Below are 26942 nucleotides of genomic sequence, written 5' to 3' on the forward strand. Positions count from 1 at the left end.
CTTATGCACACTTTCAGCTGTGACGCGAACAGACACTTGTCCTTTGGAGCATCATCAATCATGGGCTCCTATTTACTTTTTAGAACACATGCCACATTGATTTTTGTCTTACAGTTGAGTTTCTTACACCTTTGTGCAATTTGATTAATAACCTTGAAGATGTTTATTTCTAACAACTCTTCTTCCCCTTGACAAGGTGTTGACATCTCACTCATGTTCAGAAGAAGGTCTGGAGGATGCAGCTAACATTCTGCTGCAGTTATCTAGAGGAGACGGTGTCACCAGAGATACTGTGCTCAGACTGTTGCTCAGTGGAGCTAGACACCTCGGATATACTCTTTGCAAACAGATCGGTCAGTGCTAGGCAACTACACAGATGCCACTTCTCATGCTCCTATTTGAGCAAATATAGTTTTCTCTATTGACGCATTTTTATACTTTTTTTTTTTTCTCTCTCTCAGGCACATTGCTGGCCGAACTTAGAGAATACAATTTGGAGCAGCAGAGACGGGCACAAGCTGATTCGCACTCCCCGGATGCCCCTCCTGAGGATTCCTCCATCTCAGCCAGGCTGAAGGGCAAGATGACTAGCAGGTTAGCCAGTGATGGCTCTGGGCCACCCAGTGACATTAAGTAGTCAACATTTTGCAATAGTGTGTTGCCAACTGATTCTGCTAAGGCTTATCTCTTGTTAAATTAGCTATGTAACATTACAGTACGTAATGATGGTATCCCTACTTGCATGAAAGTTAATGTCTTATTACTACAATTTCCTTTACCTTGTGTGCATTTGTTGGTTGGGGCAAAGGTTTGATGGGTCGGAGAGTGTTGTGATTGTGGCTGCACAGAAGCGCACCCTCGGTGGACGTGAACTACAGCTTCCATGTATGAGCTCACTAACCTCCAAGACATCAACGCAGAAGTTTTTCCTGAGAGTGCTGCAGGTCATTATCCAGCTCCGTGAGGACACACGTCGCGCCAATAAGAAAGCCAAACAGACAGGGCGATTAGGTACGTAGATGATGCATCATCATCATGGAAAGCACCAAGAATACTGCCAATATGTAACGAGTGATAAATACCCCTCTGCTCCCTCTCTCAATGGCCAGGTTCCACTAGTTTGGGCTCAGCCAGCAGCATCCAGGCAGCAGTGCGTCAGCTAGAGGCCGAGGCTGATGCCATCATCCAGATGGTGAGAGAGGGGCAGCGGGCACGCCGGCTCCAACAGGCACCTCCACCCACCGCCTCTTCTGCCTCTGCCTCTGCCGCCGCCACCGCCGCCGCCGGATCCTCAGTGGCGGCCCCCCATGCCCCCACTGGTGCTGCTCCCCCTGCTGGCACGGCTGCTGCTGCCACGGTTAGCATGGGCTGCACTGACAGCAGGCATACTGCTACTCACACACTGCACACACTTAAGCCAGGAGACAATTTGAAAGCTGAAAAAAAGCACATAGACTACATAATGTGGCATCACAGTGTAATTATTTTAAAATGACTGTGGTGGTCATCAAGTCAAATGCTATGAGATGGCCACTGGCTAGCAACAAGCTTCATGTCTAATTTGGCTTGGCCTGTACTGGCTCTGTGCATTTTGGAAAATCATAAGCTAACCCATTACTTGTTATGCATATCTGTCTTATTTGGGAGAAATAACTATAATTAACCTTATTTACGGTATTGTGTTGTATCTGTAAACAACATTGCAGTGTGCAGTCACCACACATACTGCTGCCTCAAGTGGTTTATGCATAGTGAAACTGCTACCATGCTGTTTGACAGACCCAACAGAAAGACAGATGTGCCAGTGATCCACTGCAGTCTTTATCAGTGTCTTTGCATTGACATGTTCTACTGTTGAAATGGTCTAAATATGAATGTGCTGCCTGCTCCAAACTGTTTGATCTGTTCCACTGATGTTGTCTGTCTGCTGGCTGACATGGCTTCATGCTTTTGGCCCTCCCTCCTTCCCTACTCACTTCCAGTTCCTCTCACAGTGGATCATGGGAATGTCATCATGCATGGCAATATTAGTGAAGATAGAAAGAAATGTTAATCATTAATTATTTTATATTTTTCCCCTGTTGTTCATCCTCTCTGGTCCTTCTTGGTTTGTTTTCTGTAGTCTGAAGTGCAGTCAATGTCAGAAGCCCAGGCGGCCCAGAGAGATGACTCTCCAATGGATGTGGATCAGCCATCCCCTCTAGAGCAGGACCCTGCACCTCTGGGTATGACACACTTGCAAACTGCTAATGACAATTCAAAGCGCTTGCTGATTGCTTTGATTTTGTTTTTTTGTCTGTAAATGACTGTTCTCTGTCATAAGGCTGTTGATTTTTATTTGGAGTTGCTTTTTATTTTGTTATTTAGTCCAGCAATTGCACAAGGAACCCAGCAGCCTGTGATTGCTGTATCAGTTGCTAAAGTGCTGTTTTGACATTGGGCTGTAATATTAGATTTTTGTGGTTCCCAGTTTAGATGAGCATCCTGATATGTTTCAATATGTTTGCTCTGTCTGTTTTAAGGGTACTTGCCATAAAAGGAAACATGTTAGAGCAAATTATTCCCACCCAACCCCCCCCCCACCCACACACACACAAATCAGTTTATTAACAGGAATGGTTGATGACAGCAACTGAATATAATGAAATTTTCTTTTCAGATGAAGAAGGAAATGGTCAGTCAGAGAGTGAGGAGAGACTTCCAGACCTCCCACTGCTCAGCGAGCAGCTACTGCTGGATGAGCTGTGGGACATGCTCGGGGAGTGCCTCAAAGAGCTGGAGGAGTCCCATGACCAGCATGCTGTACTGGGTAAGTGGAATAGGAATAAATGCGTTTGTTTACTCTGAATGTAACTGATGTCGATTTGATATCTGTTGAAGGAGCACCGTAGAGTGATTTGATCCCCTGATGATGTTTTCGTCTTTTTTCCCAGTTCTCCAGCCTGCCGTGGAGGCCTTCTTCCTCGTCCATGCCACAGAGCGAGAGAGCAAACCTCCTGTGAGGGACACCCGGGAGAGCCAGCTTTCTCACATTAAAGATGAGCCTCCACCTCTGTCACCAGCACCCCTTACGCCTGCCACACCTTCATCCCTAGACCCTTTCTTTTCCAGGGAACCCTCCTCCATGCACATCTCTTCAAACCTGCCACCAGACACCCAGAAGTTCCTCCGCTTTGCCGGTGAGCATGAGAGACTTAAGGAGAATGATGAAGCTTTGTTCTGTGTAGTTAAGTGTAGTACAGTGTCTAATCGGACTCATTGTCCTTTCCCTTTAGAAACTCACCGCACAGTGCTTAACCAGATCCTGCGCCAGTCCACCACTCATTTGGCCGATGGGCCTTTTGCAGTACTGGTTGACTACATACGCATCCTTGACTTTGACGTTAAGAGGAAGTAAGGGGGATTATCTTAAACCTTCTTTCTTACACTGCCTAATGCAGTTATTGACTTCTTAAATCACTGACACGCTGGTCTTTCTGGCCATCTCTGTAGGTACTTCCGCCAGGAGCTAGAGCGACTGGATGAAGGCCTGAGGAAGGAGGACATGGCTGTGCATGTGAGGAGAGATCACGTGTTTGAGGACTCCTACAGGGAGCTGCATCGCAAGAGCCCAGAGGACATGAAGAATAGGCTGTAAGGCTCCATTGCCTTTCCATCCACCTGCGTGTTCTCTCAATTCAGAACCACTCAACTTGAGTCATGCTCTTTCTCCCACTTCGATTATAGGTACATCGTGTTTGAAGGGGAGGAGGGCCAGGACGCCGGTGGCCTGCTGAGGGAGTGGTACATGATCATCTCCCGGGAGATGTTCAACCCCATGTATGCCCTGTTTCGCACCTCACCAGGAGACCGCGTCACCTACACCATCAACCCCTCTTCCCACTGCAACCCCAACCACCTCAGCTACTTCAAGTTTGTGGGTCGTGTGGTTGCTAAAGCAGTCTATGATAACCGGTTATTGGAGTGCTACTTCACCCGCAGCTTCTACAAGCACATCCTTGGAAAGAGTGTCAGGTATTTGAGCAAATGGCAGTTACATAACGTAACTTAATAGTTCAAGACATGTTACAACTACACTAATTATCCCATTAAACCGTGACTTATTGATTGATATAATGGCACACAGAGAGGTGGTTTGTTATGTTATGGCTCTATCTTGAATATGAGAATAATCTGGATGTAATTCTCTGGTATTATTAGGTACACAGACATGGAGAGCGAGGACTACCCGTTTTTCCAGGGCTTGGTGTACTTGTTGGAGAATGATGTGTCCACGTTGGGTTATGAGCTGACATTCAGCACAGAGGTTTGTGTCTGTTCTCTAAATGTTTCAATTAGTTCCAAGTGCAAAATTGATTCTCATGCCTTATCTTCTCTTTAACTGTTGAAATTGGGACTGGGCCTCAGGGCTTTGAGTCCTAAATGCTTTATGCTCTCACAAAATAAGTGCTGCAAATGCCCTTGAAATACTGTGAATGGATACCATCTGTGACTCACCATAAAATAATAAGCTGAAACGCTGCAAGACAAGCAGCACTGAAAGTCTTTCTGTGTTGTGTCTGTGTAGGTCCAGGAGTTTGGGGTGTGTGAAGTTAGAGACCTCAAGCCAAATGGAGCCAATATCCTGGTCACAGAGGAAAACAAGAAAGAGTATGTGCATCTGGTTTGCCAGATGAAGATGACAGGTGAGATGTTGGTCACCAAAAATGTAATTTCCTAAAAGCAGTAGGACTGAAATACTGCTCAGACGAAACAATAAGTCAATGCTAGAGGGATAATCTGTGTCTTTAGATCAACAGGTGTCAATTTAAATGTTCAGGGAGTGTGTGTGTGTGTGTGTATGAAAATGATCACTCTCAGTGATGCACATAGCACTAGGTGGCAGCACTCTTCAAGTTTGAACTGATCAATATGCAGCAGAGTCTCAAAGGTATTTCTCTCTGACTGATTATAAGCAGCACCCACCAGCTGCTGCTCAAATACATTATTCAGTAAGCCTTGAATTCTTCAGCTGCTTAATTGGGGGAAAAATGGCCTCCCAGTTAATTGATAGAATAACACTGATTGCGTGCCAGTTTGCCAAATAAAGAATATTCCCACGACTACATGAAGATCCCTGAGTGAATGCTTTTTTTAACTTGTTTTCTAGGTGCGATCCGCAAGCAGCTAGCAGCCTTCCTCGAGGGATTCTATGAAATCATCCCCAAGAGGCTGATCTCCATCTTCACTGAGCAGGAGCTGGAGCTGCTCATCTCCGGCCTGCCCACTATCGACATCGATGACCTCAAGGCCAACACTGAATATCACAAATACCAGTCCAGCTCCATCCAGGTATGGATGAGTAAACACATATGCAACAATTGTTAAATTAAAAAAATTAAATTGATTTCAGTACAGCTTTTTTGCTAATTTCAGTTCTAGCTCAGCATATTGTTTAAAGTCTTTACCCATATATTGAAGTTTTGAACCTTAACCGTCCTTCCAGCAGGAAAAAAGAGACTGAATTATACTGGAACACATTTTTAACTTGACTGCTTTTGTCATGCGTTTCTATTGTTGTTTTTTCCCCTGTAGATCCAGTGGTTCTGGAGGGCCTTGCGGTCCTTTGACCAGGCAGACCGGGCCAAGTTCCTACAGTTTGTCACTGGCACGTCCAAGGTTCCCCTCCAGGGTTTTGCTGCTCTGGAGGGCATGAACGGCATCCAGAAGTTCCAGATCCACCGTGACGACCGCTCCACTGACCGCCTGCCATCTGCTCATACCTGGTAAACACACAATAATTTATGTCCTGCAAGCTCGTTATAACAGTCCGAACAAAAATGTGAATATTCAACATTCTTCCTCTTCTTCCACCCTCAGCTTTAACCAGCTGGACCTCCCAGCTTACGAGAGCTACGAGAAGCTGAGACATATGCTGCTGTTGGCCATTCAGGAATGCTCAGAGGGATTCGGACTGGCTTAAACTATGAGACTCTTAACACACACAGACATACATACAAACACTTGATTTAGATTTGCCTACTCCTGACACATTCACACTGATAACCTTTGAACGCACACACACACACACACACACACACACACACTCACACTCACTCACACATTCACTCACTATCATAGACATTACTGGATTACTTGTTGAATGGCCTAGACTTTACTGGTTTCTATTCCATATAAAACAGATAAAACCAGCAAGTGAAATGGACTGATTGACATTGCGTACAACACAGAGAGCCTCATTTTGACACAATTGTGTCTCCCTTCCCAATTTAATGGCAAATGCAAGAGTGGATTCAGAGGATAAAACATGGACTAATATAAGAGACGTTTTCTTCATTTAGTTTGATTTCTCTGTACAAAAGGTTTGGGAGTTTATTATGTTTAATCTTTTTTTGTTCTCTGGCTGTGTAAAAAGAAAAAAGAGAATGTTGTTTGAACAGGATGGTTATAAAACCTTTGGGGAAAAAATGTTGGTTTCTTGTTGCAAATTTGTGACCTCACAAGCCTTGACAATGGGGAGCATTTTTATCGGGGGTATATGAACAACTTGAGAAGTTTTGGAGATATTCACAGAAATGCACTTTTCAAAGTTTTGTGGCATTTTTAAGGAAGGATGGTACAAAAAATGAAGAGAAATCCTGAAGGAGATTTAAAAAAAAAAAAAAACATTAACCATAAATTCTAGAGTATTTTTGGCTATTAAATCGCTGACCCAGCCTTGAGCCTTTGAATCAGAGTGGAATAACTACATGAATAAATGCATAAAATTGCGTCCATTGTCTCTTTTAACCATTACTTGCAGTCAGTTCATCTCATCAAAATTGATCGTGTCAATTCTGTGTGTGATCAGACCAAAATACTTGTAAATTACCCGACAATTCTTAATAGAAAATTCTCTCTATTGGCAGTGTTCTGAGTCCGACTTTATCAATTATGAATTGAGTCCCTCGTGATTCTGCGACAAGTGAAATCAATCCCACAGTTTATGCTCACATTGAACCTTGTGATGAATCAGACAAACGGTCCTTCATGACAGAACCATTTAGGCACAGTAACATCATGTGTAATGACTGGTGCCGTCCTACAGCGCATTTCTCATGCACTGCCCAAAGCCTTCAAGTTAAAACAATCCGCTGGGAGCATAGCAGGAGCTCACTGCAGCGCTGCTGTCATTTCCCATGCTGGCACTGACCTAGTATGCCTGCCAGTCTCAAGCAATTGTCTGTACCCTTGATTATGTCACACAGCCCCACAGTGTCCCCTCTTTGCTGCCTTTTAATTGCTGATGAACCGAAGATGACACAGAGCACTGACTTGAATGTGTCGTCGTGGTACGGCCCACAAAGACTATTTTGTCTAGCGGTGTTGTCAGATTTCATCTGCTCATGTTCATGCAACACATCATGGATGGAAATTGACCTTTTTCACAGCAGACATTTTAGCACGTCGGGCAGGAAAAGTAAGCAAGCATGGCTCACAGGGACACTTCATGACACTGAGCTTTTCTCAGTGAAATTTGTTTAACCTGTGATATTCATACCAGGACAAGTCCAAATGTCTGCTGTGGAGCAGGTTTCTTAATTTCCTTTAGTTTTGACCAGGTGAATGTGTGAAGTCAAAGGACCAAGAGCTCCTGGACTGGGTTGCATCAGCTATTTGTAACCTTGTCACTAAGTTTGTGTCTAAAATCTTTCTAAACTCCGTAACTACCAACTAATTTAAATCAATGACTTGCTAAATGGGGTTGCACCTTTTAAAACTTCTAAATCCTTTCCAAGTAAAGACTGATATGTAAATTGGTTGCCAGGAAACGTCCAAACAGTCATAACGGCAGAGGTTACTGCCACTGCCAGAAACAATCATTTTAGAGAGCCAATAAATGTAACCGTATTGCCAATCCTTTGTAAATGTAGGTATGACTTTGCTTTATTTATGTATGCACACATGGATGAAAGTGTTTCAGAGTTTATAGTGTTCTTGCAGTTTAAAACGGGAGGGAAAAAAAAATCAATTACACAAAGACACAATTTAGTCTGAAATTTGTAATGTGAGGTGTATTATATACTATATTTTTATGAAATGTAATTTCATAAAATTTTCCAAGTTTAGATTATTAAACAAAATTGTGATGAAGTATCAGGTCACATGTAGGCTATTTTTAATCTGACCTCTCCTGCTCTTCACTCAGTTAGTGGGTGTAAATGTTTGGCTCGTAACAACTAGTCTCTACACAATAGCTACGTTGTGTGATGCTTAGATCTATATACACTATAACAAATAACACTTTAAGTCAGTGTGGCTGGCTCGTAAATGTAGTATGGCTGAACTTGCTCCTGGTATCCATATAGACCAGCACAGCAATAATGTACCCATACTGATAAAGTTACTACTCAAGCTGGTCTTCTGTGTGAACAACACCTTTAGTGGCTGAGAGTACGTTGTCTCCACAAACTATAGAGATGGGAATGAAAAAGCAGTGTGCAGGTTATTTTTATTTTTTTTATTTCAGTGCAGGATGTTACAATCCACCACTAGTGAAGAATTTAAGGATATTGGCGTCCTTTTTGGAAATGGACTTGAATCCAAAGTCTACTGGAAACCACAGCACGCCGTGCGTTGAATAGAAAACTGCCCCACACCTTGTACTACTCCTTGTTTTCAACCAGAAAATCTTTCACATCTCCAGGGATTTAAAGCTAATTACTTTCCGTGTAGCCACAATACCCAGTTAAAGAATACTTCTGCCTCTCTGGGTTTCCTTCCCCGTTTGGCTCTTTGCTCCTCCGCTGAAGCCCTTGCATGTCTTCAGTTTGCACCTGTCGTTCCCTCTTTTTCTCTCAATCTTCCCCTGTGTATCCATCTTCTTTGACCTGCTCTAGCATGCTGAATTTGTTCCACTTCGGCACCCCTACAACAGTGGAAATCGAATCCCCACCTCCTCTACTGCCCTCGTTCCTGTGCTGCTTCTTTGACCCTCCCCCACTAAAAACCTACACACACTGGTTGCAGAATGGGTGCGTCCATGTCTGATTTGGTGTGTGCTGAGGCATGATAAATGAAATTACAGTGCTGTCATGCAGGGATTTTAGACCCCACAGTAAGCTCTAGTTTTACAGCACATTGGCCAGCCAGGTTTTCGACCCCCCCCCCCCCAAAAAAAACCACACAGCCCATACCCCTTTGTGTATGAGGCACAGATGCAATTTTCTATTGGCCACGCTTGATTTGCATATTCTGTTAGCATCTGTTGCTGTGTAGAGGCTTTGATATGCAATTAAAGAAGAAAAATAATTAATTCATGCAGGGGATTTGCCTGACAAAAGATTTCACAATGCATTTCCTCGCAAGTGGGTGAACTCCTCTGCTACCCAGGGGATTTTAGATTTCCTGTCGAAGAAATGATGTCGCCACTTTGGCTGAATATCTTTCTTCTAACTGTCAGTTATAGATGGAGATATCAGTGATGCTGACAAATGAGCTGTTGCAATGCACTGTGCCGGCCCCTCCACTGGGTGGGGATCATTAAACTCCACAAAGTGAGGAGGATGTCATTTTCCAGCAAAGTCACTCTGATGTTTTCCATTTCATGCTCCAGGAACAATTTTGGGCGGATTGTTGCAACACTTGAAATTATTTCTGTTTGGAACCACTGATGCCTTTAGTCTGCATGTGAGTAACAGTGTGACAAATTCAGAATTTGTCATACGATGGAGCTATGGTGCTTTTTTTTCCCCCTTCTACAATATGAAAAATTCAATGGCCAATTGCATAAAAGGCAGCAGAAAGCAAACTGAGTGTGTGGCGACTACATTGAAAATAAAAACTTGTTGGTCGTAAACAAAGTGCACCGATGATCTTTCCTCAGCAGTGATAGTGGAGCTGAGGAGGAAATGAAGGCCGATGGAGTTCATTAATAATGACTACTTTGTGTATGAGCCAGAGAGCTCTCAGCCTAATACATTTTACTGCTGCTGTCTTCTGTGTCTCTGGAATAAATCACTATATTACAGCGCCCACAGAGTAAAATGATAGAGGGCTTCCTCAGCACAGAGCCCAAACGGGCAAGGGGACAAAATCAGTTCATTAGAGTAATTGGTTTAATGTTTCTAATTAGCTAGAGAGATATTTGTGCAGAAGAAAATTGATGATGGTGTTACACCCTTTCTTTGCAGAATTCACCATCCACTTCCTCGCCACTGCAATTTCGTGATCCTTCAAAGCACTACAATCAGTATCCTTCTATACTAGTCAGTTATCGCTAGCTTCATCTGCAGCAGGTACCAGTTAGTAGTATTGCTATTTACAGGGTGCGAGCACCAGCCTGACAGCTTATCATTGTTTCCCCCCATTAATTCAGCATGGTTTATTCATGATTCATGCTCCAAATAGAAAGTATCCCAGTGGAAACTTGCCAGTCAGACTCATACCATCGTCATGATTTTGTGCTTTTTAATGTTTCTCTCTATTCTTTCAACTTTTTTTTTTTTCAGCTAATGCTGTGAACCCTGTGCTCCATGCGTATATATATATATATATATATAAAGAAGGAGCTTGACATATCAAGGTGGACAGGAGCCGCCCTCACTTTTGACAGCAGCGTGACGAGTGAGGGAGGGTGTTATGCGCTGTCGTGAATCTGTCGGGTTTGTCATCACCTCCTGATTAGGCTGCTATCCCTGCTCTGCCTGTTAGGACGAGGACTCGGGAGGAGAGCAGCACAAATTACTGTCTGCTTATTCTCAACACAAGAGTTTAACCCCTTTGCACTGACAAATCTTTATGCTTCACGTTGTCTCTCAAGCACTGATATTTGCGTGTGTCTGTCCTTTAGGAGGAGGTGGAGAGTCAGCTGTGGAAAAAGTTGGGCTCAGGTGGGTGCACATAGACTGGCCTTTGGTCACAGACACATGCGCCGAGAGAACACAGAGTCCAGACCCAAACCAGGAGTGGCAGTGTGTCTACTGTAAAGGTCAAAGTGTTTATTACCTCTGAGCTTCCAAGTATCTGCGGTTGCTATCTATGCACCACACTGCATCTGCAGCCCCCTCCCCTTTAAGCTTCTCCCTCAGTGGCACAGCAGTGGGCACCTTGTGGCATTTTTAGAGAAGGCACTGCACAGAATCCAGCCCTGTCAGATTAGAGATCATGCAATGCGGTCAACGACTGAAGGTAATTTGGAGAAGTAATATCGTTGAGCCACTGAGAGAGATGTAATATAGCAGCAGGCAATAACTGCAGTGGGATTTGATGACACCATTTGAAATAAACAGCTTATTTATCTGCAGATATGGCATGGAAAAGTTCACACTTCAAACAAAATCTCATTCTTCTCCTGGTGACATTTTCATGGCTACTTCATTACACCGCATTAATAAAATGCAAATCATGGGATGATGTAAACGCTTTGCATTGTAATACAAGATAAAGGACAGTAAAGGGTCATCTCTGTTTTTTGGAGGAAAAAAATGCTAGGCAGTAAACCAGTAAACGTCACAGTCATTCCTTTGCTTCAACAACATGGCATACTGTTTGCGCAGTAACAAGTTCTATGCAAAACCTTGATTTGAATATCAATGATGAAAATTTGAGTACTCATAAAGCTGCCATCTGACTGACTGTCCTCGTTCTGAACAACAACAACTTATCTTTGATGGTGCTCTAACCTTTGGTGTACCGCTGCACATTTGTCTGAGGCTGACTCATAGCTCTTTACATGCATTTAACATGCTTAATGAGATGCGTTCTGGTGAGTGAAGTGCTGGTCATATCTGACAGCCAGGCCTCTCTAAGCATGGCAGGATACTAAATCAGAGTCATTTCTCTTCAATTAGCGAGTGATTAACGCCAGGTCAGAGACGGCAGGCTGACCTCGTGGCCACCTAATGACTTTAAATGGATCAATTGATCTCCAAACGCCAGCCACATCAGCAACCCAGGGGCCGTGCAGTGAGTGGACGGGCCCTGTAGGAGCAGAGAGTTGTTGAATGCACCTCTGACTGCCCACTTCTCACGCTTGTTCTATCTTTGGCTCTGTTGCCTGTCACCTCTTTCTTTCTCTCAGTAAAATTGTCACATCAGTTCTCTTCCCCCCCCCCCCCTCTCTTTTCACTCCCCGCTCATTGTTATCTTCTTTTTTTGTCACTCTCTGTGGCTCCAAGCGCCTCCTTAACACTCTCCACACGTTCTTACTTTGTTATACTTTGTTTTAACCCTGTGTTACCTGCACACTCCAGTGCACGAGGCCAGATTGGGGCTGCAACAAATGATTATTTTCAAAGTTGATCCATTTTTCATTCGATCTATTTACTATGAAATTATTTTCTCATTTAAAAAAATAGAAAAATATGTTCATCACATTTTCTCAGAGCCAATGGCCAATGTACATTGTGACTTGTCATAGAGGGACAAGCAATGATATTACATTGTAATAGCCACGGCGTGAGACAATGAGCCAGCATGCACAATATCAGGACTCCGGACCTGAAGCAGTTAAATGGAATTCAGCCATCATTAATCTTATGTATTAAATGTAATTAATTTTACATATTTTATATCTCTCATTCTTGCGCAAATAGCCCCTACACAGCCTGGAGGTGTGTTTGGGGTCATTGTCCTGTGGAAAAGCAAATGATGGTCACACTAAGTTCAAACCAGATGGGATGGCATGTTTGCTGCAGGATGCTGTGGTAGTCATGCTGGTTTAGCGTGCCTTGAATTTTGAATAAATCACCGACAGAGTCACCAGCAAAGCCCCCCCACACCCTCACACCTCCTCCTTTATGACTCATGGTGGGACCCACACATGTGGAAACCATCCGCTCACCTTTTCTGTGACTCAGAAACACATGGGGCGTGGAACCAAAAGTCTCAAATTTGGACCCATCAGACCAAAGAACAGATTTCCACTGGTTGAATTTCTGTTCCTTCTTGTTGTTCTTCCTCAGTGGTGGCTTCTTTGCAGCAATTTGACCATGAAGGTCTGATTCACGCAGTCTCCTCTGAACAGTTGATGTTGAGATGTGTCTGCTGCTTGAACTCTGTGAAGCATGTATGTGGCTCTAATATGAGGTTCTGTCAATTTGTGTTTTCTGAGGCTGGTGACTCTTATGTCTTATAACTCTTGGTCTTCCTTTCCTGGGGGAGGCATCATGGGAGCCAGTTTCATCATAGCATTTGACGGTTTTCGTGACTGCACTTGAGGATTCATTCCAAGTTCTTGACATTTTTCAGATTGATTTTTCAGATCATTGATTTTCAGACTGATCTTCATGTCTCAAAGTAATGATGGACTGTTGTTTCCCTTTGCTTAAGTTAAGTGGTTCTTGCCATTATATGGATTAGATCAGTAGTCGATAGGACTATTGACTTTGAAAAATTGTGCACCAACTCTACCTCTGCACAACACAACTGATTGTCTCAAACACATTAAGAAGGCAAGAAATTCCACAAATTAACTCTTGACAAGGCACACGTGTTAAATGAAAACCACCTCATGAAGCTGACCGAGGGAATGCAGAGAGTGTGGAAACTGGTATGGTAATGTACCGTACGTTAACATAGAATACCATATGTCACCATACTTTACCATACATTACCGTACATTATCATACGTTACTGTACATTATTGTAGAATCCCCCGAGTCTTAAAGTTGGGGTGCAGCTGCTCCATCTGCTCCATTTGTCAGGCGCTTATGGCCGAGGTAACATAGAACTTTTGGTTGTCACAGGTGAAGGTGTTTTATCATAGTGTTTATTCTTGCGTTCTTCTTCAGTTTAAAAGACTAAAAAGATAATCAGACTCTGGAGCATACAGAAAGTTGTCTTTTAGTCTCTTCGTCGCACTCATCTCTTGACTCTGATTCTCTGCTCTGTCACTTAGTAACACAAGGCCTCCTCTTTTGCCTCATGCCCATTCTAATGATTAAACATTAAGATTATACATTTATCATTGTCTTTATTGAATTCTTTCAGTCAGCGTCTATTGCAGCCAGCTGTTATTCCTCCACTGCTGCAGGTTTGCGTCAGTGTTTATTGTTGAGTTGACCCGCTGTGGCTCCTACCTTTCCCACTTTATGGCTTTATCCTCCTTTCTCCATACAGCCTGATTTTCTAAGACCAGAGGTCTTTTTGCTTACTTTCGTTTTGCAATGCAATGGCCTTTAAGGACACGACAACAATGTTGTTGTTTTTTTAACACCTGTCTGCATATATTAATTAATAACCTTCCTCAGTGACACAATATCCTCGTATCCCTCTCTGCTTCAATGTGCTGTGCTATCCATCTCAATGCTTCTTTCACCCACTTTCTCTGCAAACCTCCACACCCATACTGCAGCCATTTACTATATAGCCTCCTTCCCCTCGCTTTTCACTCTGATGGAATTGCCTCTCTCTCTCTCTCTGTCTTTTGCTGACTGCATCTGTTTTTCCTGCAACTCCAGACATTAAGTTCATTCACAGCCTTCCCATCTCTCTCTCTCTCTCTCTCTCTCTCTCTCTCTCCACACTCCCGTCTTCCTCCTCATATATCATTCCATCTCTACCGCCAGTCTGCCAGCTGACTCACTTACAGTCGAGTCGAGAGGAAGGAAAATGAGCAGAGAGCTTTTGCAAGGGCAAGTAAGAAGTCTCTCACAGATGAATGGTTTTGAGTGAAGGCGCGGCCAGTAGCTACTGTATGAGGGAGTGACAGCTGAGGTACATGTCTCCTTTCAGATAAGTTTATACTACAGAGGTCAGGCAGGTGGATTTACCCTCCAGCTTGGGCCTTTTTAACATGAAACTCTGGCTATGAGGAGGAGAAACAGAAGAGACACTGTCTCTATTGATCCGTCTGAGTGATCTCTTCCTCCAAGATGGACGTTAATTTTCTTCCTCCTTCCTCTGCTTTTTTTCCTCTGGTTTTTGTTTGTTGGTTTTTGTTTTAATAGCTGGGTCTGGACAGACACTGTGGAGACACAATGACTCAGACAGACAGTGAGAATCACAGTGACTGTTAAATAACTTCCTGTTAATGAAGTAAAATCCCGTAAAATCGCCTTTTTGTTGCCATAGTCAGTCAGTGACGTTATTTACTGTGCCATGCACATACAAGTGCCCATCCCACATGGACTGTTCCTAAAACACAGCTAATTAATCTCACCTAAATCACAGAACAAGTTCTTTTCTCTCTCTTCCCTTTTCTCAGGGGCCCAGTAAAGCTGCCTGTATTTGCCTTTTGTTCTTCCACTTAATATCTAGTTCTGCTCCCGGTGATGAAGTATGTAAGATCTGTTTCTTCTTTTCTTGAATTTAAAACCACCGTCTTCCTTTTGTCATTCCTGACACTTTGGGGTCTGTCTAAAAATGTTTCAAAAATTGATCTGACATCGTCATGTCCATCCCAGGTTCTTCTTCGAGCTCCCGTCCAGTTTTTGTCTGCACTCCTGGCGTCCATCCAGCCACAGTTTTGACCCTGAACTCTGCTGTTCTTCATCCATCCAGCCTCTCCTGAGGATAAAGGCAAAGGTTCTCGCCTATCTAAACTGGCATCATCAATCATTATTCCCATGCTGTCTGCTCCTGTAGCAGCTTTTGTCTGCATGCCTGGCATATCCTCGAGCGCCAATGGCAGATGGACACGCTGGCACCGTCAGGTTGGTGAGGCACAAAGAAAAACTACAGCAGCGCACTGGGAATGGGGTTTTCTGACTGGACATGGTGCTGCCCTATTTACCTGAATTGTTCTGAGCACTATATTTTTAGGAACAAGTGTAGAATGAGTGTGTATGTGTACTCATGCCCGTGTGTTTCTCACCCTACCCTTCTGCCTTTCTGTCTCTTCTCTAGTTTCAGGAACAGATCAAAATTCATCTGAATATCAGTGTATTTTTGGATGGATGAGCACCACCCAATCAACAGAGAGAGAGAGTGTAATATAACTGAAGTCTATCTAACGATAAAGCACACACTGAAAAACAACAAATATTGTCTAAAGTGCCCTACAATAATATTATAAATATCATTAAATTTTTAAAATGAAAAACAAATAATCTGGTGTATTATAGCAAGACAATACCGGCTAGCAGCTCTGTGAGGCCGTTCGAAGGCAAAGTGGTGATTATACTTATAGTGGTGTCAACATTTTTAGCAGGTGTAATGCTCACCACATTAACCATGTAGTTTAGCCTGCGGGAACTCTAACATTTGCCTTTCAATAGTTAAAAAAAGACAGGAGATCACCAAAGTCTGTTGGATTCATCACTAAAGTTTATTCATCATTAGAGGAAAATAAATATCTCATGGTAATCCACAAAGATATTTCAGTTTGGACCAATGTGGAGGCTCGATCGATCAACAGATCAACATGTCGACATTACCATCCAGAGAGCCACGCCACTGTCATGACTCATAAAAACATCAAAAAGCAAAGTGAAGAGAAGAGCAGAATAAAATCAATAAAATAAAAGTAAAATTAAGGCATTGTTTAAAATGTCAATGTTGTCCAACGGTCTGTAGGCAGCAGTGGGAATAGCTCAGATTTTACCTTGCAGTTTTGATGAGAGGAGTAATTGTTTAGAGGATCTAAGAGGTTTTGGAGGTGGTATGGGGACTTTGGGGGTTTAAAATATGAACTGGCGCCAGTCAATGCTGTGGTTTAAAAGCAAGAAAATGGAGATTGAGTTTTTTAGTGCTGGATTTTGGATGAGCTGGAGGTGAAATACGACCAACTGTCTGACACATAAATTCACAGTAATTGAGATGCAACAAGATAAAAGCATGTCAAATAAAACATCTGTAGATCTCTTTGATCACATGTGCTGAAGCACGATTACCCAATGACATTTATCTTGTCACAACAGCAAACAAAGCCAGACAACCCCGGGATTACCCAGCATTTTATTACCCTGAAATCAGACCTTCTCTGCATCTCCTCGACCCGCCCCTCAGACTCTGATAAGAGACGGCAGTAATTTTTGACACATTTTTATTCACCAGCGTTACGTAACATCCATTCCAGTCATGCCTTTTATTACACTATAATGAACTGAAGCCAAGTCGATGTCTTAGCGGCAGAATGAATTAAAAGAGCTTATAAAAGTTGAAGCCCAGTGGAGGATATAGATTACTAACACAAAACCTCATACTGCCATTATTTCACCTTTGTAATGAATTAGCTCCTCGACTGATGCAAGAGGAGAATGGAGGAGAAGAACTGAAGGGCCAAAGGCTGTGTGCTCTATGCTAATGTACAGTATGCATTATTATTCTTGGCACTGCATGGATGAATCTAAGAGCAGCACTAAGAGCAGCCGGACCTACTAATGCAGACTGTATACAGGGAGGAAGGAGAGGACAGAGGGAATAGATAGAGGACAGGAAGGAGGAGGAGGGGGGTACAATAAAGGAATGGTCAGAATCCAACGAGAGTGGGGTGAAGAGTGAGTGAGGGAGGGAACAGAGGAGGAGAGAGGGAGGCAGGCAGAGAAGAAGGGTGATGTCACCTCTAACAGGCAGCCAATGAGAGTCAGGGAGGGAGAGAGAGAGAGCGACCGAAGGAGGGTGTGTTTTTCTATCACTGCAGCATCAGCAGAGAGGAGAGGGGCACAATCAATTTCACAGAGAAGAGGAAGAAAAGGCACAAGTAGATAAGGAAGAGAGAGGGAAAACGGACTCAAGGAGTTGCCTGTGGAAAGGAACATTCCTGCGAAGGTAAGATGCTCTTCAGATGAGACAGACTGTTTGTCATTACACAGAAAGAGAGCGGGAAAGAGCTGGTGAGCGGATTAATTAGGCCGTTAGGTGGAGGTGGCTTGTTATGAAATCACACCTTTGCCTCGGCTTCCACTGGCAGTAAAGGATGTCAGTCTGGTTCGTGTAGATCACTTCAACACCTCCTTATTTAAATGTCTTCTCTTTGGGAATTTGGTCTGTTCCCATCAGATGTGTTGATATTTAGGAAAACTATAAAATTCCAGCCATTTCAACACACTTTCTTTGAAAAAAATAAAATAAAATTAGACAAATGCCTAAAGGCTTCCTTATATCTATGATGGAGGGGGTTGTGATTAAATGTATTACACTGCAGCACTACAATACTTTAAACTGTAAAAGTATTAGAGCCAGGTGTGATGCGTAACCTGTTGGTGCACATTACTTTTACAGAAAATGTTTTTTCTTCTCTTTCTGTGTATCTATCTTGCTGGTTTAGCATTCAGTACATTGCATGCAACAGGGTCTCCGCTGACATTAATAATGAATATACAGCAGTGCTGTGTGCTATTGCACCGCCACGATATACTACACTACACTATATTGGTTACTCTTTGAAAATTTACTATTTGTTGTTATCTTACATGCCAAAAGTTGGGATTTGTGTTTGTAGAAAACTAGATGTAATTTGATCACTTGTCTACATAACTGCAAAGTGTATTGAACTGCAATTAAAATCTGTTGCATTATTATATATTTAGAAGCAAAAATGTGATGTACTTCTTTAAAATTTTCTACCAAATGTGAAAATATATAATGAAATTATCTTTTGCAATTCATATTTCATATTGCGCAATTTTCTGCGGTAATTTCTGAGGCTAATTGTATGCTTTGCCTTTCCTTCTGCTTTTCTACTTTGGTATGAATATTCGTTTTCTCTTCAAATTCCCCTCCCCCAGCTCTAATAGCTGAGTGGCTTAATGCTGGGTCCTACTCATGATTGCTATGTGCTGCTTTTCATTGATGTGTAGGATGAAACTCATCTGTACGGTGAACAGCACGGCAGACCACATCATATTTGTTAGTCTACCAATCTCGTCTCCTGCAGCTGCAGTGAGTCTGTTTTGGCAATGACAGAGCTGGTAACCTGAAACTTGGAGGGAAGGGAAGAAAGAGAAGAGGGAGGAGGGAAAGATTCAGATATCAACAGGAGACAGAGAGCGAGAGAGATATTTTATAAGGAAGGAGATATCAGGGGAAGTAAAAATAAGGGTGGGGCAGCGCTCGCAGCAGACTGTGGAGGTGTGCCTGTGAAAAGGAGGCGTTCACCTGGCTGCATGCCATACAGCTGCCTGCTGTCACCCTCTGCGGCCTGTTACACATCTGTTCTACCCAATGGCGAAAAATAGACAATGTTCCACCAGTTGTGTTAATGATGTAGAAAACTATATTACCAGAAGCAGCTGCTGAAGGCTGTACTCTTGTTTGTCTCTAGGCTGTCTGTGCATGTTTGGGTAAGTCTATCTTTGTGCATGTGCTCCCATGCACTCCTATCCTAAAGATATGCAATTGCACAAAGCTCTGTACGTGTGTGTGGATCCATATCTGTGCATCTGCTTATCATGCAAGTGCATGTGTGTGCTAGTGATGTAGTGAACCTGCTCTCCCTCCCTCCCTCCCTCCCTCCATGCTTCAGTAGCCTGCAGCTTGTCCCAGATGAACCCAGTCAAGGGACTGGAAGGGCAGGAAGGCGCTGCGCCTCACAATGACTTGTTACCGTCTGTACGACATCCATAAACATACTGCACTGCACACATTCACACAATAGATGAAGATACAGCTGCTGCTGAAGAGGGCGTGTTGGAGTGAATGGGTATGTGCGTGTGTGTGCATGTGCATCCTCTCTGTGGCAGCAATGCTCCAGAGACCCACTGCTGGTCACATTATCATACTATTTAATGCAGTGGGGTTTGTATGGCAGTGGCAGCCGATCTGACTCTAGACGGTGTTGGGAGCTGCTGCTGTAGCGGAGATGTTGTTGTCGGCTTGGCTGGCTAGACTTGGAGTATATGATTACTCTTGCTACAGTATGGTGCAGAATGTAATCTCCCCTCTGACGCGGGCTGCTTAATTGAGCTGTTCCATCAAAGAGATGGATGGAAACAAGGATTTATGTGAGGAGAGAGAGGGACACAGAGAGAGACAGGGATCTGCAATAAAAAGAGAGAGAAAAGGCAGGGGAGGGTGGTGTGAGCAACACAAAAAAGATAAAGGAGAAGGAGAAGAAGGTGGACTTCCTTTTGAAAGGCAAAGCACTTTGCATCCTTTAATGCATGTTCACTGCTAAAGGTATGGAAGAGAGCAGTGAGAGAGAGAAGGAGGGATCAACTAGGATATAGGAAGGGGTAAGGTCACAAGGGAGGATGGGCTGTAGAGAGAATCATGGAAATGAAAGGCGAAACATTAACAGACGGATTCCTAAACATTCTGTTTACAGATAATAACTCTGATTATGATTGAAGAAGATTGTGAGAGAAAAGCCTTGCAATGTATGCACAGATATTTTTGTGGAATGATAGTGTCAGAGGCTGGCTTTTCTCCAAATGCCTTTAGTCCTGCAGTTGAAGATTGCGTGGAGAGCTGGTGTTGTGTAGGAGGAGAGGAGTGATCTGCTCTCAATCTGCCAGTTAGGAGGAACTTCAGGGAAGAGCAGTACTGCACCGGCCCTTCGCTCCTCAGCAACCTGTTATAGCCCCAGGACACCTTTGCCAGTCATCCTGCTCACCAAACGCAGATATATCAGCACACACACACACACACACACACACACACACACACATATACACATCCGTATAGGCACTCCTGCAACACACGCAACCGCTCTGCAAATACACGCTGCAGAGATCCTGTTGCAGTGCGCCAAATTAAAGATTCTCTAATGTTGTCTCCCTGGCCTGATTACTTAAGCGTCTGCTACTGATCAAAGACTGCGCTCGCCACTTTCAGGGGATTCAGCCATTAAAGCACGACGGGGTAAAATAAGGGTTAAGAGAGAACACTGTCTCTAAGACTGAAGTGTCAACAATAACTGTTTCATCTCTGGCTTCCTTTTTATCCTCCTTTGAGAATAATAGTTGTAAAGTTTCAAACTCACAAACGCAGATTCAAAGGCTTGTGAGCGAACTCCCTTGAGTTATCTTCGAGTGTGTGTGTGTGTGTGTGTGTCTTTTCGATGCCCTGCACGTGTGTGTGTGTGTGTGTGTGTGTGTGCGCAGTTGCAATATACACCTTCAGGATGCTGTCAGGATGGAGAATCAGCCCCCTCCACCCCCCCACCCCACCACCGCCACCACCCTCCCCGGTTGCAGCTTGGAGGTTGTTTGATTTGGACTGTGCAGATGGGAGTCAGCCCACTGGGTGTCAAGAGGGGGATCGTGTAGACATGCTGTCAGGGTTTGGTGGAAGAATACATTGTGGTGATTTAGGAAGCTAAGGGTCAGATGGATTGACAGGCCAGCCACGGGTAAATGATTATAGAGAATTGAAGAGGAGGGAAGGAGGCCAACAAAAGGGGAGAATGAAATTTGCAGAGGTGAAATGAGGCAGGCAGGGAGGAAAACCTGAGGATAGAATAGATTGATTTAAAAAGGCAGAAGGATGGCACAGAGATGGCGGAAAGATAAAGGCTGTTACGGAAGATGAGTCAAAGTGGAAGAGAATTGTCATGGCAATTTTGCCAAAACACCTTGTTCCAGTCATCACTCTAAAGTCCTGTTTTCTCTTCTCGGACGGCCAGAGCAAACCTTTCACCATAGATAATTTACTTTTCCTTTCCTGCCTCTGTATCTTTATTCTTTTACCTATTCCTCCTGCTATTCAGTTCTTTGGTTTCACTTCTCAAATCAGTATTCATGCAGAGATGGACAGAGAAACCCACATCGGGGTCTTAATCAAAATAATGACTGGGGATACTGTTAACCTTCCCAGAAAGAGCCTCTCAGACAAAGACTCATAAATCCAACCCTATTATACAATTGAACCTGTGATGGAGACTATTGCACAAATAGAGGCGTCATGTATGGAAACGAATTTAATTTGGCAGAGTGAATTACCTTATTACAGCTTCCAGAAGTGATGGTATGAGAGAGGAGAAATTGTAGAATTCCCATGGGTGGCAAATATGATATTGGCAGTTAAAATTGCAAAACTGGAACCCCATTGTGGATATTACTTGAAACCAGGAGAGAAATTAATTACTGCCAAACCGATAACAAAATTGGAGGCCGAAGATACTGGAGAAAAATATCTTTAAAAAAGGGAATTGGGGAAAAAAAAAACTCACATTCTTCTTGTTTTTATGGCGCCAAAAACTGTCTAATTCTGTGTTTTGTTCAGCACACATTTAAAAAAATAATTAACCAGGCTGGAAAGCTACACCGAAATAAAGCTACACATAGGACTGAATATGAATGAGGGGAGATATGAGCCTCCATGTCTGACCTTCTCCGTGCCTTCTTGATGCTGTCCTTGTCTTTTTTCTGTCTCTGACAAAATTATGTCTTTGTCTCAGCAAAACAGAGAATTCCCCTTAGCGTCACTCCATCTGGACGACAGTCAGCTCCATCAAAGAGGCTTTATTGTCCACATCAGTGCCTACAGTTAGACTAAATTGACCCTCTGTCCGGTGTCTTTCCCAACTGCGTCTATGAAGCGTACTGTTAACTGTCAAAGACGTTTCTCTGCGCATTTGTGTGTGTGTGTGTGTGTGACTCATCATGAACAGTGGGCAGGATGAGATGCTCTCATGAATGAATTAACTACATATCAGATAGCAATGTTGGGTTATTACTTTTCATTTGTGGTGGTGGGTAATGTCAAGTGTCTGATGGCCACATTACTGTGACTCACTAAGTCTATGTTTAATGGTTTCTGGGTAAAAATAGCTTAGAAATTAGGTTATGTGATACTAAAGATACTAATAATATCATATTAATGATTTTATTTTGCCTCTCGTTTATTTCTCCATAAAACTATTTTCAATTCAAATACAGAAGCTGTGAGTTAATGCTTATCTTTATCAAAATTACTTATCTTTGAGTCCCAAAAGATTTTATGTGAAACTAAATTATACACTAACTTAACCATTAAGCAAACTACATATATTGTAGCTTCATGCAGCAAACACAGAATTATATTTTATTGTATAACACTAACTGTTTAAAGTTACATTAAGTTAACGGTTAACAGCATCATCTAACCTTCAGTATGCTGCCCTCAGGTGCTTCTGGAAATTCAGTAAATACAATGTTATAAGCTACTAATTTTATTTATTATTTAAATTCATATAAACTGTTTATTTCTTAAAGACAATATTACTGTGACCATATTGTGATACTTTGGGGAATTATGTGCCATTGTTTCGTTCTGGCTTTGATTACATTGCACAGGCTGTGTAATAAAGGGACATGACAGCATTGGTTTACTAATTTATTGATTTGTTGCTGAGAGGCCAGCTGCATTTTTAATGAAACTTGGGGGCATGATGTATCTCAGTATTTCAGCACTGTTGCTTTGATTTAAAGTACATCATACTTTCTGCCAAGCTCAATATTTTTGGAATTTATTCCTCACCTTTGCTTTGTATTTTTCATGGCAGTTTCCCCCTGAAATGCTTGTCATTGTCCTTGGCACGGTTTTCATCCTAACCCTGTTGTTTTTCCTTTGGCAACACTAAATATTGGTAAAAATGGTTTATTCTGACAGTCAATAGAACGTCAGTGGAATGGGCATGTTTGGTCACCACTTATACTGATGGGTGCATGTGTTGCATAGGTAGTATTTGACAGTCATGCAAGTCACTGTTTCACCAGAGTTGAGGAAGTTGTCCTGACAGACATTTTCATACTGACTCTGAGGTATTATCACAGCCAAGTAAATTGACATATTTCTCTTCCCTGAAAGCCTGGACTGCACTGCAACATTGTCATTTATAGCATCACAGAAGCACGCCCAAGAGTTTACCGATCAAGATTATGTTCCCTGGAACTGGAAGAATTCACTCTGAGAACTATGTGCCTCAGCTGCATATTAATTAAGTCTATAAATTACACCAATAGGATGGGAGGGGGGCAGCGTCCCCTCATATCTGGAAAGTAAACATTAACAGTTTTTTTTTTTTTTGAGGCATCAGAATAAGTGCGCTGAATTGAATGTGACTGCTTGACATTGACTGAGCGGCACACACCACTTTCTCACATGTGAAACACAGTGTGGTTTGATAATGTCCTGAATGAACTTATTTATTTGGAGTGTTTACATTTAAGTGTATTGATCTTGTTTCACTCGTCTCTCTCTCACGACCTGCACTTCATTTGAATTAACCATAACTGAAATAGATGGGGCATGAAACACGAGCATCCATACCCACTTGAACAGACACAACATCCACAAGTACTGCAGGTGATATAAGTAAACAGGCTGTCTGTATTCGTCTACTCTGCATGTCTCTGTGATGTTGTGACTGTAGTTTCTTGCAGGCGCTTTATCTGCTGTGTCAGCCATCATATATTCATTAGGGTTGGATTACAGAGAGTGGGAGGGGATCAGGTTTTGAGTGGGTTGTAATCCCCATACACTGTCCTAATTTAATCTCACCTACTGTGCCATCCTATTACACACTACACCCACCACATGCATGCAGGCGCTGGCTTGAGGAGAGAAGATGAGGGGCATGCAAGGTTAAAACAGGGTAATGTCTGACAAGAGGCATGGAGACAAAGAAGGAGGGTGGTAAGAAAAGAGCTACAGGCAGGGGAAATTGATTATGAGCAGCAGGAGAGAGATTCAAGTAGAGACAGAAAAAAAACAGAAAATGTCAAGGAGTAAAGAAATGTCAAAGACAAAAGTGGAGATGGATAGGATTTAGAAAAGGGTGCTCTTTAAGTTTGTCTTCATGAGTAATAACAGTCACATTCACTTGTGACTTTCCAATCTGAGTTGGCAGCTTCATCTTGCAGAATCCATGTGTGGTCCCCTCTTTCAAGTATCTTGTGATTTATTATATATATATACATTATAAATGTGGAAAAACCATATCTCTAAACTGTCATATGTCATATGTTTTTTTTTGCTTCTGGCATTTTAGACTGTATTGAGAATACAGACTAACAGGAAACAGAGAGAGGGAGAATATATATTTCAGACATTTCACATTTTCATGACCCTAAAGATGTCTCAACCCATGCAGGACTGCAGAATGTCTCAGCTGGTGATGAAACGTTAAAATAGCCATTAAAATGAGTTTTCAGCCTACACTAATAAGATATGACATGCACCAAGCCTTATTACAGCCATAACTTTCTCATTAACACAACCGTAATCTTAATTATTGCCATTGCATGTAATATATTTTATCTGACCTGTTTTGGCACTTTTGGTTATGCAGTCGGTTCCCTCTCTTATTCATCATTATTGGGTGGGAAAAATAAAAACACATTTCAGTTTGGAAACCTGTCCAGCATGCCTGCTGCTCCATGTATTTTAAGATGGCTCCCCATCTCATTATATTTATTTGGCCAAGTTGCAAATAATTTCCATGTCAGGGACGCTGTGAAGTAAGAGTTTATATAATCTGTTCTGCTGTTGTCTTTACCATTTATGACCCACATCCCTCTCATCAGCCCTCCTCATCTGCTCATAGCCATGATAACTTAGCTCTACCTGTAGAGGCGGATGTCTGTGAATCTGTTCTTGTTAGCTGCTTCTGAATGCAGACTTTATGTTTTTAAATCAGGTTGGTGTTGGAGTTGTTTGAGTTCGCTCCCTGAATTGATTAGGGGTAATTGGGCATGGAGCTACAGCGAGACACACACAGTGCCCGAGCAGTAATAATAAGACTCTACAGTATATTTAGCTATAAAACTGTCTGTTTACATCAGCCATCATGCTCTGTTGCACAGCGGGAAGAATTGAGCAATTGTGTTTTTGTGGCCAAACTTGCAGGGCTCACTTTCGTGTAGTGATTTATATAAATCGTTTGTTGAAATCTGTGCTTGGGAGACGGCTGACTGATGTAGCAGGAAGCGATAAGGAGACATAGGGTGAGGCCTCTTGTTACTATGAGGAAAAGATAAAAGGTGCAATCCCTATGGGAAACCACAGGAGCAACTAGAAGGAAAAAATAGATTTATTCAGGGGTGCAGATGCCACATTGGTAGAAGGAAGGAGATGAAGAGCGAGACGAAGAGCATATTAAGGAGATAAAGAAAGAAACTGGAGAGCATAGACAGGGGCACAGACATTGTTAACGAACTTAATGAGGTGATTATACACGTAAGCAAAGACCTCACCCTCCAGGCCTTCCACATTTGGGTGGGGCAGGCGACGCGAGAGAGAAAGTGGAATACTAGAGAGAGAAAGGATGTCTATGTTAGTAATCTTTTAATAATGTTGATTGTACCATTTAAGTGTGATCCTGCTCAGGGTGACGAGAAGGGAGCGTGAAAGTGTGGAGCTTGAGATGGGAGGACAATGTGGGAAGATAAAGAGAGAAAGATACGGGGAGCAGAGAGAGAGAGATGGGAGGGTAAAGGACAGAGATCCTGTAGCGATTAAAATGTCACTGTGTGCAGAGGCAGATGCACACCTGCCAAGCACATGCACGCATACATGCACGCACACACACACACACACACACACACGTACACATGCATCTTCTCAGGCTATGTACAGAGTGACTCTGTGACACTAATTAAATAAGAGGAACACAACAAAAACAGTAGTACTGCTGACAGACTGAACTAAAAGGATAAAATCAGCATGTCTTCAGCTGGGATGACTTCATTCTCAATGGGTGCCATATATCATTCATTTTTACATGTCCTTCTAACTGTTGTAATTCTCTCTTTCGCCCCCCCCCCCTCGTCCCTTCTGTCTCACCATTTCTCCCTCCATCTCTCCTCCAACCAGTGGCCCAGACAGTCTGTGTTTTATCTGCTCCTGTGTAGTGAACACTGTTTTGACGGGCCTGTGGTTCAGAGAGGGACAAACAATCCAACAGTAAATGTTAGTGACAGCTCTGTTACTAGCTGTGCGGCCATCTACGCACTGTTCCCCGTGTTCCTGGGCCCTCAGCCTGGCTGTGGGGCCCGTCTGCCTTCACATGTGTCAGGAACGCTGGTTTCTCCTTTCAGTTTGAATGAAGGAAAAAGTCTCTGAGGTGTTTGAGAAATGTTGTCGTGCAAAAGCTGTGC

The 26942-nt window shown here is 42.8% G+C and overlaps 2 protein-coding genes across 11 annotated transcripts in view; both read left to right on the forward strand.

The window, feature by feature from the left end:
- The window catches only part of huwe1 (HECT, UBA and WWE domain containing E3 ubiquitin protein ligase 1), a 40778-nt gene extending 34023 nt beyond the window's left edge, over positions 1–6755 (forward strand). For 8 of the 10 annotated variants that reach the window (XM_070839553.1, XM_070839552.1, XM_070839560.1 and 5 more), the window contains exons 68-82: positions 197–353; positions 462–594; positions 809–1011; positions 1110–1357; positions 2123–2225; positions 2660–2809; positions 2934–3179; positions 3276–3393; positions 3493–3633; positions 3727–4014; positions 4201–4306; positions 4568–4685; positions 5150–5331; positions 5575–5765; positions 5860–6755. In XM_070839553.1, the coding sequence (XP_070695654.1) occupies positions 197–353; positions 462–594; positions 809–1011; positions 1110–1357; positions 2123–2225; positions 2660–2809; positions 2934–3179; positions 3276–3393; positions 3493–3633; positions 3727–4014; positions 4201–4306; positions 4568–4685; positions 5150–5331; positions 5575–5765; positions 5860–5962 (2487 nt within the window). In that variant the 3' untranslated portion in view covers positions 5963–6755. The remainder of the gene's footprint in view (positions 1–196; positions 354–461; positions 595–808; positions 1012–1109; positions 1358–2122; positions 2226–2659; positions 2810–2933; positions 3180–3275; positions 3394–3492; positions 3634–3726; positions 4015–4200; positions 4307–4567; positions 4686–5149; positions 5332–5574; positions 5766–5859) is intronic. The other 2 variants (XM_070839561.1, XM_070839562.1) reach the window with 1 other exon arrangement.
- Positions 6756–17602: 10847 nt separating this feature from the next.
- The window catches only part of l1cama (L1 cell adhesion molecule, paralog a), a 39846-nt gene continuing 30506 nt past the window's right edge, over positions 17603–26942 (forward strand). Inside the window, exon 1 of the mRNA XM_070839751.1 lies at positions 17603–17691. The gene's annotated coding sequence lies outside the window, so the exon portion shown is untranslated. The remainder of the gene's footprint in view (positions 17692–26942) is intronic.

The sequence above is a fragment of the Pempheris klunzingeri genome, chromosome 11 (assembly GCF_042242105.1).
Source record: "Pempheris klunzingeri isolate RE-2024b chromosome 11, fPemKlu1.hap1, whole genome shotgun sequence".
Lineage (NCBI taxonomy): Eukaryota > Metazoa > Chordata > Actinopteri > Acropomatiformes > Pempheridae > Pempheris > Pempheris klunzingeri.